The following is a 13,282-nucleotide window of genomic DNA, read 5'->3' as shown; positions in this document are numbered from 1 at the left end:
GGCCTTGAACTTAAAATCTGCGGGCTTCTGCTGGGATACAGGCGTGGGCCACCGTGCCTGGTGTGATTCTTTTTGTTTTAACGGCAGCACTACTAAGGGAATGTTTAGGCCAGCCTGGTCTACAAAGTGAGTCCAGTACAGTCAAGGCTACACAGAGAGACCCTGTCTGGAAACAACGCCCCCCCCTCAAAAAAAAAAAGTTTTGGAAGCTACGCCTATATTCCCACCAGTTAGGGAAGTAGAGGCAGGCAGATCTCTGTGAGTTTAAGGCCAGCATGGTCTACAAAGGGAGTCCAGGACAGCCAGGGGTTACACAAAGAAACCTGTGTCAGAAAAATAAAAGCCCCCCCCACCCCTCCCCCCAAAAATGTTTCAGTCAGCACAGGAAGTCACAAAAACTTAGTCCAAGGCCTACTTTCATGGTTCCTTCCTTCCCTGACTTGGGACAGTGGCTGCTTTTTTCCTTAACATTGGCCTACACAGAAACCTCAAAGGTGTCCTGGGAGAGGGCTGGGGGCATTTAAAGTCATTAACATTTTGTTCCTGGAGTCTCAGGTGAGAGCGCCTGGGGGCTTGCAGCCCTATTAGGGCTCAGCTACCTGTCCACAACAGGCCAAATAGTAAGAAGACTAAAGATTTACTCAATGGGCACTAAAGAGGCCTCAGCCCTTTTCTTCTCCCAGCATGGCAAATTGGAGGAATCACAATTTAGGGTGGCTTATCTCAAGAGGCTGATACCTGGCTGAGGGTGGGATACACCTGTAGTCACAGAACTCAGGAGGCAGGGACAGGAGGGTGTTTATGAGCTCCAGGCTAGCCAGGGCTTCGCGGTGAGACTCTGCCTCAAAAAGGTGTGTGTGTGTGTGTGTGTGTGTGTCTGATGGGGCAGGTATTAAGAGCACTCTTCTGTTCATAATCGTCCATCACTTCAGTTCAGATACATGCATGTGAGCAAAACATAAAGTCTTAAAAAAGGGTGGGGGGGGGAGCTGGAGAAATGGCTCAGCGGTTAAGAGCACTGACTGTTCTTCTAGAGGTCATGAGTTTAATTCCTAGCAACCATATGGTGGCTCACAACCATCTGTAATGTGATCTGATGCCCTCCTCTGGCCTGCAGATGTACATGCAGAGCACTGTATACATAATAATAAATAAATCTTTTTTTAAAAAAGGCTGGTACTCAAAGGAAGTATCACATGGTACAATATTTTCCTTCTTGCCTATATCACTCCATTTCTGAAGGGTCCTTGACAGTAGGAACCCCTCAGGCTTCTGGATAGGCACGAGAGCTCCTTTGGTGAAGTAGTCAACTTGGCATAAGGCTCTCCAGGGTAGAACCCCAGAGCTGGCCAGGTGGGACTGAAAATCCCCTAAGATTTTGCTCTGGCAGAAGATGGTCACTCCATTCCCACAGAAATGGCATGACAGAGGGTTCTAGTGGCCAACTGGGTCTCCAAAGAACCTGACCTGAAGGGTGGCAGTTAAGGGACAAGTTTGGCTTATTACCTCTCAGCCCTGTCTTCCAAAAGCTTCTGTATCCAGCATGACGCATGGAAGCTGAGACACACTTGGAAACTTTCCACTGCCTCTGTAGACTGAGCACAGGGCCCTCCTACCAGCAGGGGGCAGCCTGAGTCCACAGCAAAATAAGCGCTTAGCGAACACCAGCGCGCACAGGTGAATCCCCCAGGGCTTCTCTTTCCTACTCAGCTGTGTTACTCACTCCAAGATGCTTTGGGCTAAAACCAAGAGGGAGGCGTGGGAAGCCGTCTGAAAGATATTGGACTTGCCCAGGGCCCTACAAACAAGTCCTTCAATTTCAACAGCTTTCTGGGCGTGGTGGTGTGTGTGTTAGTCTCAGAACTTGGGAGGCAGAGGCAGAAGGCTCAGAAGTTTCAAGGCCAATATATATACACCAAGTTCAAGGCTAGCCTGGCTTACATGAAACTGCCTCAAAACAAAGAAAGAAAAGAAAAAGAAAACACTTTTATCACAGTGTCTGAAACACAGCATCTGTTCAACAGTACATAAATAGTGGGTCAAGGAAATTCAAGAAACCTGCAGGAGTAGAGCAGAGGCTCACGGGAAGGGAGCACTCTGACCAGACTCAATCTGGGGCCCATGCCACTGCCTGGAACTCCTTTAAGCTCCCATAGCAGCTTCCTCCACATAGAGGAGCCTTGTGGAAGCGACACAAAGTGAAGTGGCTTTCTGAGGTTAGAAGTGTGGGAACGGAGCGGCTAAGTATGGCCTTTAACCTGTGCGACCACGAGGTGCAGGGCCTGAGTCTAACCTGTTGGGCTTGTGTAGCCTCCAGGGCTTAAAAGCAGAAGGCTGAGCCTGACTGCTCTGTGACCCCTGACCAGAAACCCAAGTGATTAGAGAAAACGCCACATCTCTCTTTATTGAACACCAGTGCCAGCACCAGCCTCCTCCTCTCTAGTCACAGGGACACATGGGCAGGGGCTCTATGCCCTGGCTGGGAGACAGTGGAAGCCTGGCCCCGTGACTGTCCTCTTAGGGCCAGCACCTTCTTGGGTGCTCAGCACTGCTGGCTCAAGTCTGCTCAAACTCCTGTTCACAGTAGCCTACACTGACGGGCTGGGCCTGGACGCCTCTCCTACAAAAGGACAAAAAGAAATGGCAGATGAGCTATTCAACCTTGAACCATGACAACATCTTCTCCACAAGAACAAGAGCTCCCTTCCCCTGTCAGTGAGTCTCAAAATATTACTGTACCTGACCACCCCGGGGACTTCACTCCTAGCCTGTCAGTGAGGACCCTCCCTTTTTCTATCCTGCAAGTCTCTACTCCCCAACCCTCCAAAACTCAAGGAACATTGGAAAAGAGGCCAGCCCTGAGGGGTGTCTGATGCTCTTGGTCCACTCAGATGTCCGCTCCTGCTTCTATTATTTTAAAAGAACAGCAGTGGAGACGGGCTGAACTGGAGAGTAAACGCTGTGGGACTCTCAAGTCCTAAAAACTGACCTGTAGGGATCTCTAAGCATACCTCCGTTGTTACCCAAATGAACAACATGCTTGGAGATAACAAAATCCCAGCTTGCAGTCCCAGTATCTTAGAGGCCATGGTGGATGCGTGACACTCAGCCCAGAAGTCCGCTCTACTCTAGGATGTGTTTTTAGGTTATCAAGATCCAGTCAGTAACTGAACTGAGGAGATGACTGCCTACACAAGGCCACAGTCAAGGGTCATGAGTCATGATTGACCCATGGGGAGTCAATCAGGGCTGACAGGTTCAAATCCTGCTTCCTACTGACTTTGGACAAAGTGCTCAAGGGCTATACACTCCTAAAATGGGGACAAAATTTTCCTACCTTTTGGGTTATGATACAAAGTAAACAGGACAGAGCCTGTCAGGAACAGTACCCAGCACAGGAACCTTCCCAAATTTTCAGCTCATATCTTTTTTTTTTTCTTTTCTTCTCAGTTTGGGTTCCCAAGCCTTAGATGTGCCCACGGCCTGCTTACCTCAACAGCTCGCAGCGGAAATGTGACAAACGTTTAAAGGCAAAGTCCATATTAATTGTCACATTGCTGCTCCACAGTCTCTCAGCAACGGCACCTGCTCTGGGCCTGCAGGAAGGAGTGCACAGCAGATTGCGCCCCATGTGTCTTCCTTCCCAGACCAGCTCCCCACATGAACGACAGACACCTCGTTCAACGCCCATGGCCAGGTGAGGGCTCTCAGGCAGTTCCAGGACTCAACTTCACCCTCACTAAAACCGTTCCCATTAGCATGGAGTCAGTAAACCCAAGCTCCTCCTCCCCCAAAGACACAGGAATAAGGGTAAACCTGAGTGAGAGGTGTGTGAGCTGGAAGTTAGCTTGGTGTATACCCAGTCACATCTAGGGAGGCTGCTGAGGAAATGACTTTACTCTCCCAGTGCTAGATTCCAAGCACCTGAGATCTTTGTGGTATCTGTGGAGACAACGGCCATTCTCCTGCATACCTAATGCTTATTGGAAACACACAGAGAAGCCTTGTGGGCATCGCAGTGCCTCCTCTCTCAGGCTGAAGGCACTGGGCAGATGAAAGGGATTGAGACTGTGAGGCAGAAGCCTGGCCTCTTCACCCTCCACCCTACCCTCCTGGCCTCACCCCCAAATCCTCACCAGAGCCTGGGGACCAGGTTTGTGCTGTCCACGTACTCTCCCCACATACAGGCCTCACCTCCGATGACCAGATTCTTCTGTTCAGAGGTACCTGAGGGAAAACAGCAGGCCATAGTGTATGTGTGTGGTGGCGGTGGGGGGGCCTTCAACTATCCTTCCTGTGTGGCCTTCTCCTCAGAAAGGCCATTTTACTTCCTAAATTGTAATCTGTTGCCTTGCCCTTCTTAAGCCCCACCATGCATCTCAGCCCAGACTGGCCAGCCAAGAGAGTACTCCGCTCTCACCGTGAAACGCCAGGGGCTCCACTTTGTACATGTCCTTCCAGTCAGGGCCGTACGTTATACGGTTCAGGTACCAGGGAGCAGAGAGCAGGGCCCGGAAGCCAGCCTGGGTGATCTGCTCCATCTCCTTCATGTAGTCTACTGGAATCTCTTCCCTCCATACCTGTATGATTGTGTCTGGCCGAACCTGTCATGAAAAGTCAAAGGGCAGTCACGATGCTGCTCAGAAGATCCTTGAGGTTCATTCTTACGCATGATACCCAGGCCAAGGGGCACATGCTCCCTGCTTCCCAGCAGCAAAGGATGCTTCTGTGACTCCAATCACTGATTCCACATGCACCCTCGACTGAGCTGAGGTGTTCACTACTCTAAACAGAGATCCCTGCTGCTCCCCTCCCAGCCCTCCTGCAGCCTCCCTGGCTACATGGAAGCAGTGATTGCTTGTTGAGAGCTGAGGGAAGAGCTGTAGAGTCCAAGCAAACAAACAGGATCCAAGCATCTGACTGAGAAAGAAAACACAACACGTAAGACCTCAGGAAGCCACATTAGGTAAGAGGTTCTGACTTTTCCCCACTAGCCGCTGCTCCATAGCAATTCTAGAGAGTTAAAGAGAGATGGTACCACCCAGGGCTTTGACAAGTAAAGCCTATTGGGCACCAGGAATGGTCCCTATAGAGGTCGGGAGATGGAGACACGGGTGCCCATCTCTGCCCCTGGCTCACCTTTACTTTATTATCAAACACTTCCTGCCACACCACATAGCCCTTGTCATAATCAGAGACGATGTCCAGCAGCCTGGAGAGGAGAGGAGCAGCAGCCAAGTGTCAGCTGGCTGTGTGCCAGCCCTCGAGGTGCTGAGCCTGGCAGGGCCTGTCCCTGACTGGGTGTTACTATCTCTGGGTCTAAACTGAAAGGACAGGACAAAAGGACACCTGAGGGCCAGGGAGTGTCCCACAGGGAATGACTTTGGTACTGAAAGCAGAGACCATTCTCCAGAGGAGGTGACTCCCGATTCGCCCCACCCTCCTCCCAGTCCTCACGTCTGGATGTAGAAGGACTCCAGCTGCTTGAAGTCACTAAAGCCCTTTTTCTTCATGAAGGCTTGGATGTCAGGGTTGGACCTCCTGAGTAGCAAGGAAAAAAAAATGATTAGTTCTTTCATCATCCTGAAATCATGACAACTTATTGATTAGTCACCTAGCCTCCTGCAACTCCCCCTTTCACCTAAAATATAGAAACCACCAGAGACAGCAAAAGTCTTCCAGTGAAGGCTTGGCCATGCAAAGCTACAAGTTACCACAGACACAGGCTGAGAAAGATAGAGGCTTGGACATGAGGAATCTGAAGCCCAGACTCCAGGGTGAATGCATCCTCCACCCTCTCTTTGGACCACACCAGGGTCTAAGCAGGAGCTGAAGCAAGCTGGACAGCGGGCGGGCCATCAGGCCTACCTGGATGAGCTGTGAGCTGCTGCGGAGTCCCTGCCCTCCAGTGTCTCTGTTCTGTTTCTATCTATGTTTTCCCCATCATGTTCCTAAAGACAAACTTTTTTTTTTTCAGAGACAGGGTTTCTCTCTGTGTAGCCTTGGCTGTCCTAGACTCACTTTGTAGACCAGGCTGGCCTCGAACTCACAGTGATCCACCTGCCTCTGCCCCGAGTGCTGGGATTAAAGGCATGCACCACTATGCCTGGCTCCTTTAGCCTCTCTTAAGCTCTGTAGATCTGAGTCTGGACTTTATGACAGCATTAATTAGGCCTTGTCACTCATTAACCTTGAATTTTGTGCTAGATTCATGTTTTAAGATTTAAAACTTAAACCAGGCATGGTGGCACACGCCTGTAATCCCAGCACTTGGGAGGCAGAGACTGGTGGAATGCTGGGAGTTCGAGGCCAGCCTGGTCTACAAAGTGAGTCCAGGACAGCCAAGGCTACACAGAGAAACCCTGTCTTGGGAAAACACAAACAAAACCCCACCGTTTTCCTTTATAAGCATATGTACATGCATGCATGTGTGCAGGGCTCTAAGCATTTGTAAACTGCCCAATGCAGGTGCTGGGGATCTGAGCCCTAGTCCTCCCACAGATCAGTAAGTGCTCTCTAGCTTGTACTAGACTCTTGATTAGACTATTTTAAGCCTTTGTAAGTGGGGATTATTTCTCTCTATCCTCCGTTTTTCCAAGGCAGTTCTGGGCTCAGAATGAGGATGTCCATAAATATCTCATGGATGTGAGGCAGGAGGAGGAAGAGTTCACACCAACAGCCTTTCTAGTCATATAGGGCCTCTCTGGGCTGAGACATGGCTCCTTTGGAGCAAGTCATTAAGTAGTGGCAGTGAGCCCACAGTGCTGACTGAAGAAGCCCCCTCAGGCTGGAGCATGAAGTCCCAAAGGCTCATACCAGCAGGTGAAGTCAACTTCATCTCCTCCCAGGTGAAGATAAAAGTCTGGGAAGACAGAGCTGATCTCCAAGAAGAATGTGCTCATGAAGTCATAGGTACTGTTGAGACTGGGATTCACGGGTCCAAAGGTGCCGGAGGGATGGGACCCAGAGTAGCAAGGTGTTAATAACCCAGGGGCACCTAAGTTAACAAAGAACCCACAAGTGTTACAAATACACACAGGTCCAGGTATACTCCTGCACATAAGGCCCTATGTTACAGACGACTGTGTTCATCAACACATGTAGCACCCACTACAAGCACCAGTAACAACCTGTTTAGTTAAAATAAAATAAATACAAATGTGTCTACTCTCAGAGATGAGGCTGGGTTACAGGCCGGTGACTCTTGCCCTGATGCTCCTCTTCCAGCATAAACCACCCAGCTCCTCAAGGCCGCTGCTCTCAAGTGGCCTCTTTCAGCAATAAAGGGAGGGGATGGACAGCCTGTACCTATGGACAGTCTCTCCACTCGAGCGCCTGCCACCGCGCACATGCGTGCGTGCGTGCGTGCGTGTCTCCAGGCCTGGGAGCTTCCTGCTTGTGGCCGAGAGCAGGCAGAAGCCCTTTTCAATCTTCCCCTGAGTTTCATCTGGGGTCTCACTCTGGGTTCTTGAGTGCAGAGCCAACTGAGTGAACAGCAAGAGTTACCATGTAAGGAAGACTCGGGAGGCCAGCCCCAACTTCTTACTTTGTTTTGTTTTTTCCAGTCAGGGTTTCTCTGTGTATCCTTGGCTGTGCTGGAACTCACTTTGTAGACCAGGCTGGCCTCAAACTCAGGGATCCGCCTGCCTCTGCCTCCCGAGTGCGCCACCACCTGTCTCCAACTTCTTTCATACAGAGTCTACCCTGGGGGTCAGTATCTATTCTAAGGACAAGAAACCTACAGCAGTGTCTGGGAAACATCTTCCCCTTTGTTGAGGCGGGGCAACAGAAGCCAGGGCATCACTTATATGCCTCATGCTGGCATTGAACTTGAGGTCCTCTTGCCTTTGTGGTTTCTTTCTTCTTTCTTTTTTTTGTTGTTTTTTTTTCGAGACAGGGTTTCTCTGTATAGCCTTGACTGTCCTGGACTCACTTTGTAGACCAGGCTGGCCTCGAACTCACAGTGATCCACCTGGCTCTGCCTCTGGAGTGCTGGGATTACAGGTGTGCGCCACCACACCTGGCTCGCCTTTGTGGTTTCTTAGGTGTTGGGCTGATGTCTACTAACATGCCTGGCCTCTTCCCATACATATACAAACACATATATGCATATATATTTAAGGGTTATTTGTTTTATACATATGGGTATTTTGTCTGTATGTGTATCTGTACACCAGAAGATATCAGATCCTATGGGACTACTGTTATAGATGTTTATTATCTGCCATTTGGATGCTGGGAATTGAATCCAGGACTTCTGGAAGAGCAACCTGTTCTCTAAACTGCTGAGCTATCTTCTTTCCAGGCCCATTTGTCCATAATTTTAATAGTAAAAATGCCCTCCTTGGGCTGTTTCTTCCAAAGGTCCTGAGTTCAATTCCCAGAAACCACACGGTGGCTCACAACCATCTATAGTGAGATTTGGTGCCCTCTTTTAGCCTGCAGGTATACATGCAGGCAGAATACTATATAATAAGCAAATATTAAATGTTTCCCAGTGCAGCTCCAGGCAGGAAGACTTTGGGGGGAGGCAGACAGCCTTAGAAGTTACCTAGGGTAGCAGGACCTAAGGTGAAGACTGTGCCACTAGTCAGGCCCTGCCTTGCTTTGCTCCTGGAAGGATCAGGAGTTGGTGGAGAGCAGTTTTCCAAGGGCCAAGACCAAGACACACAGTGTAGAAGAGCCAATGCCCTGGAGCCTCTTAGATCAGAGCCTCCAATTGCAGTGCTATTCTTACCTGGCCCCCAGGACAAAGTGTGGCCTGGAGTGTCAAATTCTGCCAGCACACGGATACCTCGAAGCCGTGCATATTCAATAACCTCCTTCACATCCTGTGCTGTGTAAATGTGGGTGACAGGGTTGTAGGACCCCTGAAAGTCAGAAGACACCCCCCAGATTCTCATTAGCTGTGGCTATTGGTAGTAGAAGATCTTCAAAACCTCTTCAACACGCTGAATTTTAGAACATTTGTCTACAGCCCATGTGTACTGGGGACTTCTTCAAGAGTCTATTATGATAAAAATTTCCCAAACATTATCACATATCCAGCTTTATTTGGTGTGTGTGCGTGCCCACATGTGGAAGCCCCAGGTCAACATTAGGGGTGTTCCTGTACAACTTCTCTCATTTTCTGAGATGGGGTGTGTGGTTTGAATAACAATGGCCCACACAGCCAGGCATGGTGGCGCACGCCTTTAATCCCAGTGCTCAGGGGGCAGAGGCAGGCGGATCGCTGTGAGTTTGAGGTCATACTGGTCTACAAAGTGAGTCTAGGACAGCCAAGGCTGCACAGAGAGACTCTGTCTTGAAAAATAAAAACAAAAACAACAAACAAACAAAGGAATGGCCCCTTAAGTTTATGGATGTGATTGCCTGGTCACCAGGAAGTGGCACCAGTAGGAGGTGTGGCCTTTTGGAGGAAGTATGTCATGGAGCGGGTGGGCTTTGAGGTCTCAGAAGCTCAGGCTAGGCCCAGCTCTCCTTCTGCTGCCTGTGGATCCTGATCTAGAGCTTTCAGCTCCTTCTCCAGCACCATGTCCGCCTGCATGCTGCCATGCCTCCTGCCTTGATGCCAATGGACTAAACCTCTGAACTATAAGCAAGACCCAAATAAATGCTTTTTTCTTGTTTTTTTGTTTTCGGGTTTTTGTTGTTGTTGTTGTTGTTGTTTTGAGACAGCCTAGGCTGTCCTGGCCTCGATTTGTAGACCAGGCTAGCCTTGAACTCACAGTGATCCACCTGCCTCTGCCTCCCGAGTGCTGGGATTAAAGGCGTGCGCCACCACATCTGGTTAAATGTTTTTCTCTTTAGGAGTTGCCATGGTCATGGTGGCTCTTCACAGCAGTAGAGCACTCAGACCAGGGTCACTCATCGATCCGGAAACTCACCCTTGAGCTCCGGGAATCCACCTGCTTTGCCTCTTCCCTGCCCATTCTCCACCCTCACTCAAGTCCTCATGTTGCTCAGCACACACTTTACTAATGTCGCCATCTTCCTAGTGCTACATCTACTGCTTTGTCTGAGCATTCTAAGGTCAATGAGATAAATAAGAAGAAAGTATGACCATTTAACAGAATGTACGTAAACAGCAACATTAAAAACCAAAACCAGGAGATATTATCTGCTGAAGGTTACAAAACAAGTTAATGTGGGGTCCTTTGTTTGCTTAGGTTGAGAACTACTGCCCTTGGGAATCTGCAGTCTGTGTTTGGGGAAAGTGAGCCCTACCTTTCTGGTGAGCTCTGGGAACGTGAAGCTCTCATATGGGAAGGAAGAGTCGTCCACCAGGTGCCAGTGGAACACGTTGAACTTATTGTATGCCATGACATCCTGGAGGCCAGAGCACAAGTCATGAACCCCAAACTGGGCAGACTGCTCTACACACAAGAGCAAAACTCAACCTTCCTCAGGTTCCAGGGGTGTACTTAGAGGGACTCTCAGTCAGATCCTCTTGGGAGGAGCATGCTTCAGGGCATCTTCCAGATGAATTCTGGCCGTACTGCAGAAACCCTCTTGCTTTCTCAAGCCCCCATATATCTCAGAGCAAGCTTCCTCCTGCCATCCTCATTATCTGTGAGGCCTGCTGGGAACTCAGCTGCCCCATTACCCAAGACTGACACATGTGCTAGCTCCCTGGGTTCTCCCAAAGGGACAAGGAAGAAGGCAGCCCCATGAGCTGGATCACCAACTGCACATCAAACTCAGGAGTGTTAGGACCTTCCCCGGCAAAGGCTATAAGGGCAACTTTCCTATAATCTTGACTTAACACTGCAGTCAGCTCTGCCTGGCAAGAGAAAGCAACCCCCCAAAGCAGTGTACACAGCCTGTAACCAAGTCAGTCTCACCCTGGAGTAGGCTGTCTCCTACACCTTCCCCAGGGCTCACAGAGTGACATGCAAGCATTCTCTCTTTTATTTATGACAGGACACCTACTCCCCTGGCCCCACTACCCAGCACCTATGCATGAAATGAAGGCCTTGAGGCCTGGTTACCAGTGTGTCCAGGATGCTAGACAGTGGCAGGTAATGACGAGATGTATCCAGCAGTATGCCCCGGTGAGGGAAGCGGGGGAAGTCTTCAATCTTTGTCTTGTTGATAAAGAACTGTGTGGACCAAACACTGAATGCATCAGAATTCCAAGGGGACAGATGCATAAAAGAGGCTCTACCAAGATCCCCAAAATACGGTGTGTCAGTGTTTCCCAAAGTAACCATCCTTCCACCTTCCCACCAAGCTTGCTACATCGAAGAGCTTGAGTACCTGTCCCACACCCACCCAACACAAGCATCCCACACACTGCCCAGTCTATAGACTGGATTTTCCTGAAGCTAGCAGGCTTGTTTTCTTTTTCTTTTTCTTTCTTTCTTTCTTTTTTTAAAGACATGGTTTCTCTGTGTAGTCCTGGCTGTCCTGGACTCCCTTTGTAGACCAGGCTGGCCTTGAATTAGTAGCATTCTCCCTGCCTCTGCCTGCCTCTGCCTCCCTGAGTGCTGCGACTACAGGTGTGCACCACCACGGCTGCGTTGCAGGCTTATTTTCTTTGAAGTAATGTGCCATCAAGATAAGGATTAAACGTGATGCATGGAAGCCACACCGCACGGAAGCCACACTGCATAGAAGCCACACTGCAGCATCTCTAAACAGACCAGCTCTATGGGCCCTCATCTCTGCCTAGACTCCCGCTGGGGCAACCTGACGCCCCTGGGGCTCTAGCTACAGCAAGACTAGACAGATTTTGAGGAAACTCCAGAGCCCTCTCGCAGAGTCCATATTTACCGTTCCTTCAGCTGATTTCCAAACAAGCTGGCTGAAAGTCTCCAGACCTGTAGAGCAGAGGAGAGGCAGAGTAAAGACTCGGGGAGTGAAAAAGATGCATCCACTTGGAAACGGGGGCCCTAGCGTGCTGTCCTTAATGCCCTCAGTGAACTGTGAAAAAAGTATCACAACACCAAGCCTCAAGGAAGCTGGATCCAGAGCTGGGCCTCTTCCGTGTCTGAGGCGGAGACTCAGTTGCTAAAGGCTGAGGTACGGTAGGTAGCAACTGCCCTAACACAGGCTTGGAGCCTAGCAAGGCCCAAGCACAGGTGCATTCACAGTATTACATGTTGTCAACAGCTTGGGCCCTACTTATAGAAACTGTGTACTGTTTGGGCCTCTCCCCACTTGGGATTTCAAATCTGCAGCCTTGCATCTTTTGTGCAAGAGAACAGAGGGCAGACCAGGATTGTGTATTTTTTCTTCAAAGTATACAGGACAGGCTGTGAAATAACAAAAACTCAGAATGAGCCTCTGCCTTGGCCTTCTAAGAGCTGATATTACAGGCATGAGCCAGCACAACCAGCTTCCCCCCCTCCTCTTTTTTTCTTTTTTAATTTTTTGAGACAGGGTCTCTCTATGTTAGCCTTGGCTGTCCTGGACTTGCTTTGTAGACCAGGCTGGCCTCGAACTCACAGCGATCCACCTACCTCTGCCTCTCAAGTGCTGGGATTAAAGGCGTGCACCACGACACCAGGCTTCCCCGCTCCTCTTAGAGAGATGGCTAGTGATCTAGCTGTATTGCCCAGAGTGAGTCTGAACTCCCAGGCTCAAGTAATCTTCCTGCTTTAGCCTCCTGGATAGCTGGACTATCAGCATGCACAGCCAGCATGCCCAGGGTAGCTTTCCTTCTTACAGCATTTCCAATTGTGTACCAAGTGGGCAGGACAGTGTCTGTGGCAGGGTCCTCTCCCCAGCTACCCACCTCCCACTGCCGTGTGTCCTGCTACACCAAGTGTTAGCGCTATGCATAGTTGCAAGAAATACCCCACCAGGCCTCTTTATTCCCTAAGTGGGGTATCACTGTCACCCCCTTCCCCACCTTGTTACCTCGGAGAGCACCCCAGACAGTTTCAGAGTCGAGTAAACAATGGTCATCATCTACGGTTAGGGTGTCTGAAACAACAAAAATGAGACTGTACACCAGGGATTCAGTATCAATCTCTAAATAAACAAGAAAGCAAACAAACAGGACTGAGGACAACACAGCGGGTAAGATGCCTGCAATCACAAGGAACCTGAATTTGGATTCTCAGCACCCTGTACAAGCCAGGCCGAGGGGCACACATAAGTGATGTGCTGGAGGATGAGGGCGTAGGGTGAAGACAAGCGAATCCCAGGAGCTAAGCAGTCAGCAGTCTAGTGAGATGATGCGCTCCAGGCTCGGGAGAAACACTGTAGGTGGAGGGTGACTGAGGAAGACACCCGAGACCAAGGTCTGGCTTTCATATGCACACACACACGAGTG

The 13,282-nt window shown here is 49.9% G+C and overlaps 1 protein-coding gene across 1 annotated transcript in view; it reads right to left on the bottom strand.

Moving 5' to 3' along the window:
* Window positions 1-2,378: 2,378 nt before the first annotated feature.
* The window catches only part of HEXA (hexosaminidase subunit alpha), a 28,068-nt gene continuing 17,164 nt past the window's right edge, over window positions 2,379-13,282 (bottom strand). The window contains exons 3-14 of the mRNA XM_084781399.1: window positions 12,865-12,930; window positions 11,776-11,822; window positions 10,992-11,102; window positions 10,228-10,329; window positions 8,738-8,870; window positions 6,817-6,997; window positions 5,458-5,541; window positions 5,140-5,212; window positions 4,421-4,604; window positions 4,137-4,227; window positions 3,492-3,596; window positions 2,379-2,620 (exon numbers count right to left, since the gene is read on the bottom strand). Of these exons, the coding sequence (XP_084637525.1) occupies window positions 2,557-2,620; window positions 3,492-3,596; window positions 4,137-4,227; window positions 4,421-4,604; window positions 5,140-5,212; window positions 5,458-5,541; window positions 6,817-6,997; window positions 8,738-8,870; window positions 10,228-10,329; window positions 10,992-11,102; window positions 11,776-11,822; window positions 12,865-12,930 (1,241 nt within the window). The 3' untranslated portion in view covers window positions 2,379-2,556. The remainder of the gene's footprint in view (window positions 2,621-3,491; window positions 3,597-4,136; window positions 4,228-4,420; window positions 4,605-5,139; window positions 5,213-5,457; window positions 5,542-6,816; window positions 6,998-8,737; window positions 8,871-10,227; window positions 10,330-10,991; window positions 11,103-11,775; window positions 11,823-12,864; window positions 12,931-13,282) is intronic.

Source organism: Acomys minous (genome assembly GCF_964271855.1).
Source record: "Acomys minous genome assembly, chromosome: 5".
Taxonomy (NCBI): domain Eukaryota; kingdom Metazoa; phylum Chordata; class Mammalia; order Rodentia; family Muridae; genus Acomys; species Acomys minous.
This window is presented reverse-complemented; position numbering and strand designations above follow the sequence as displayed.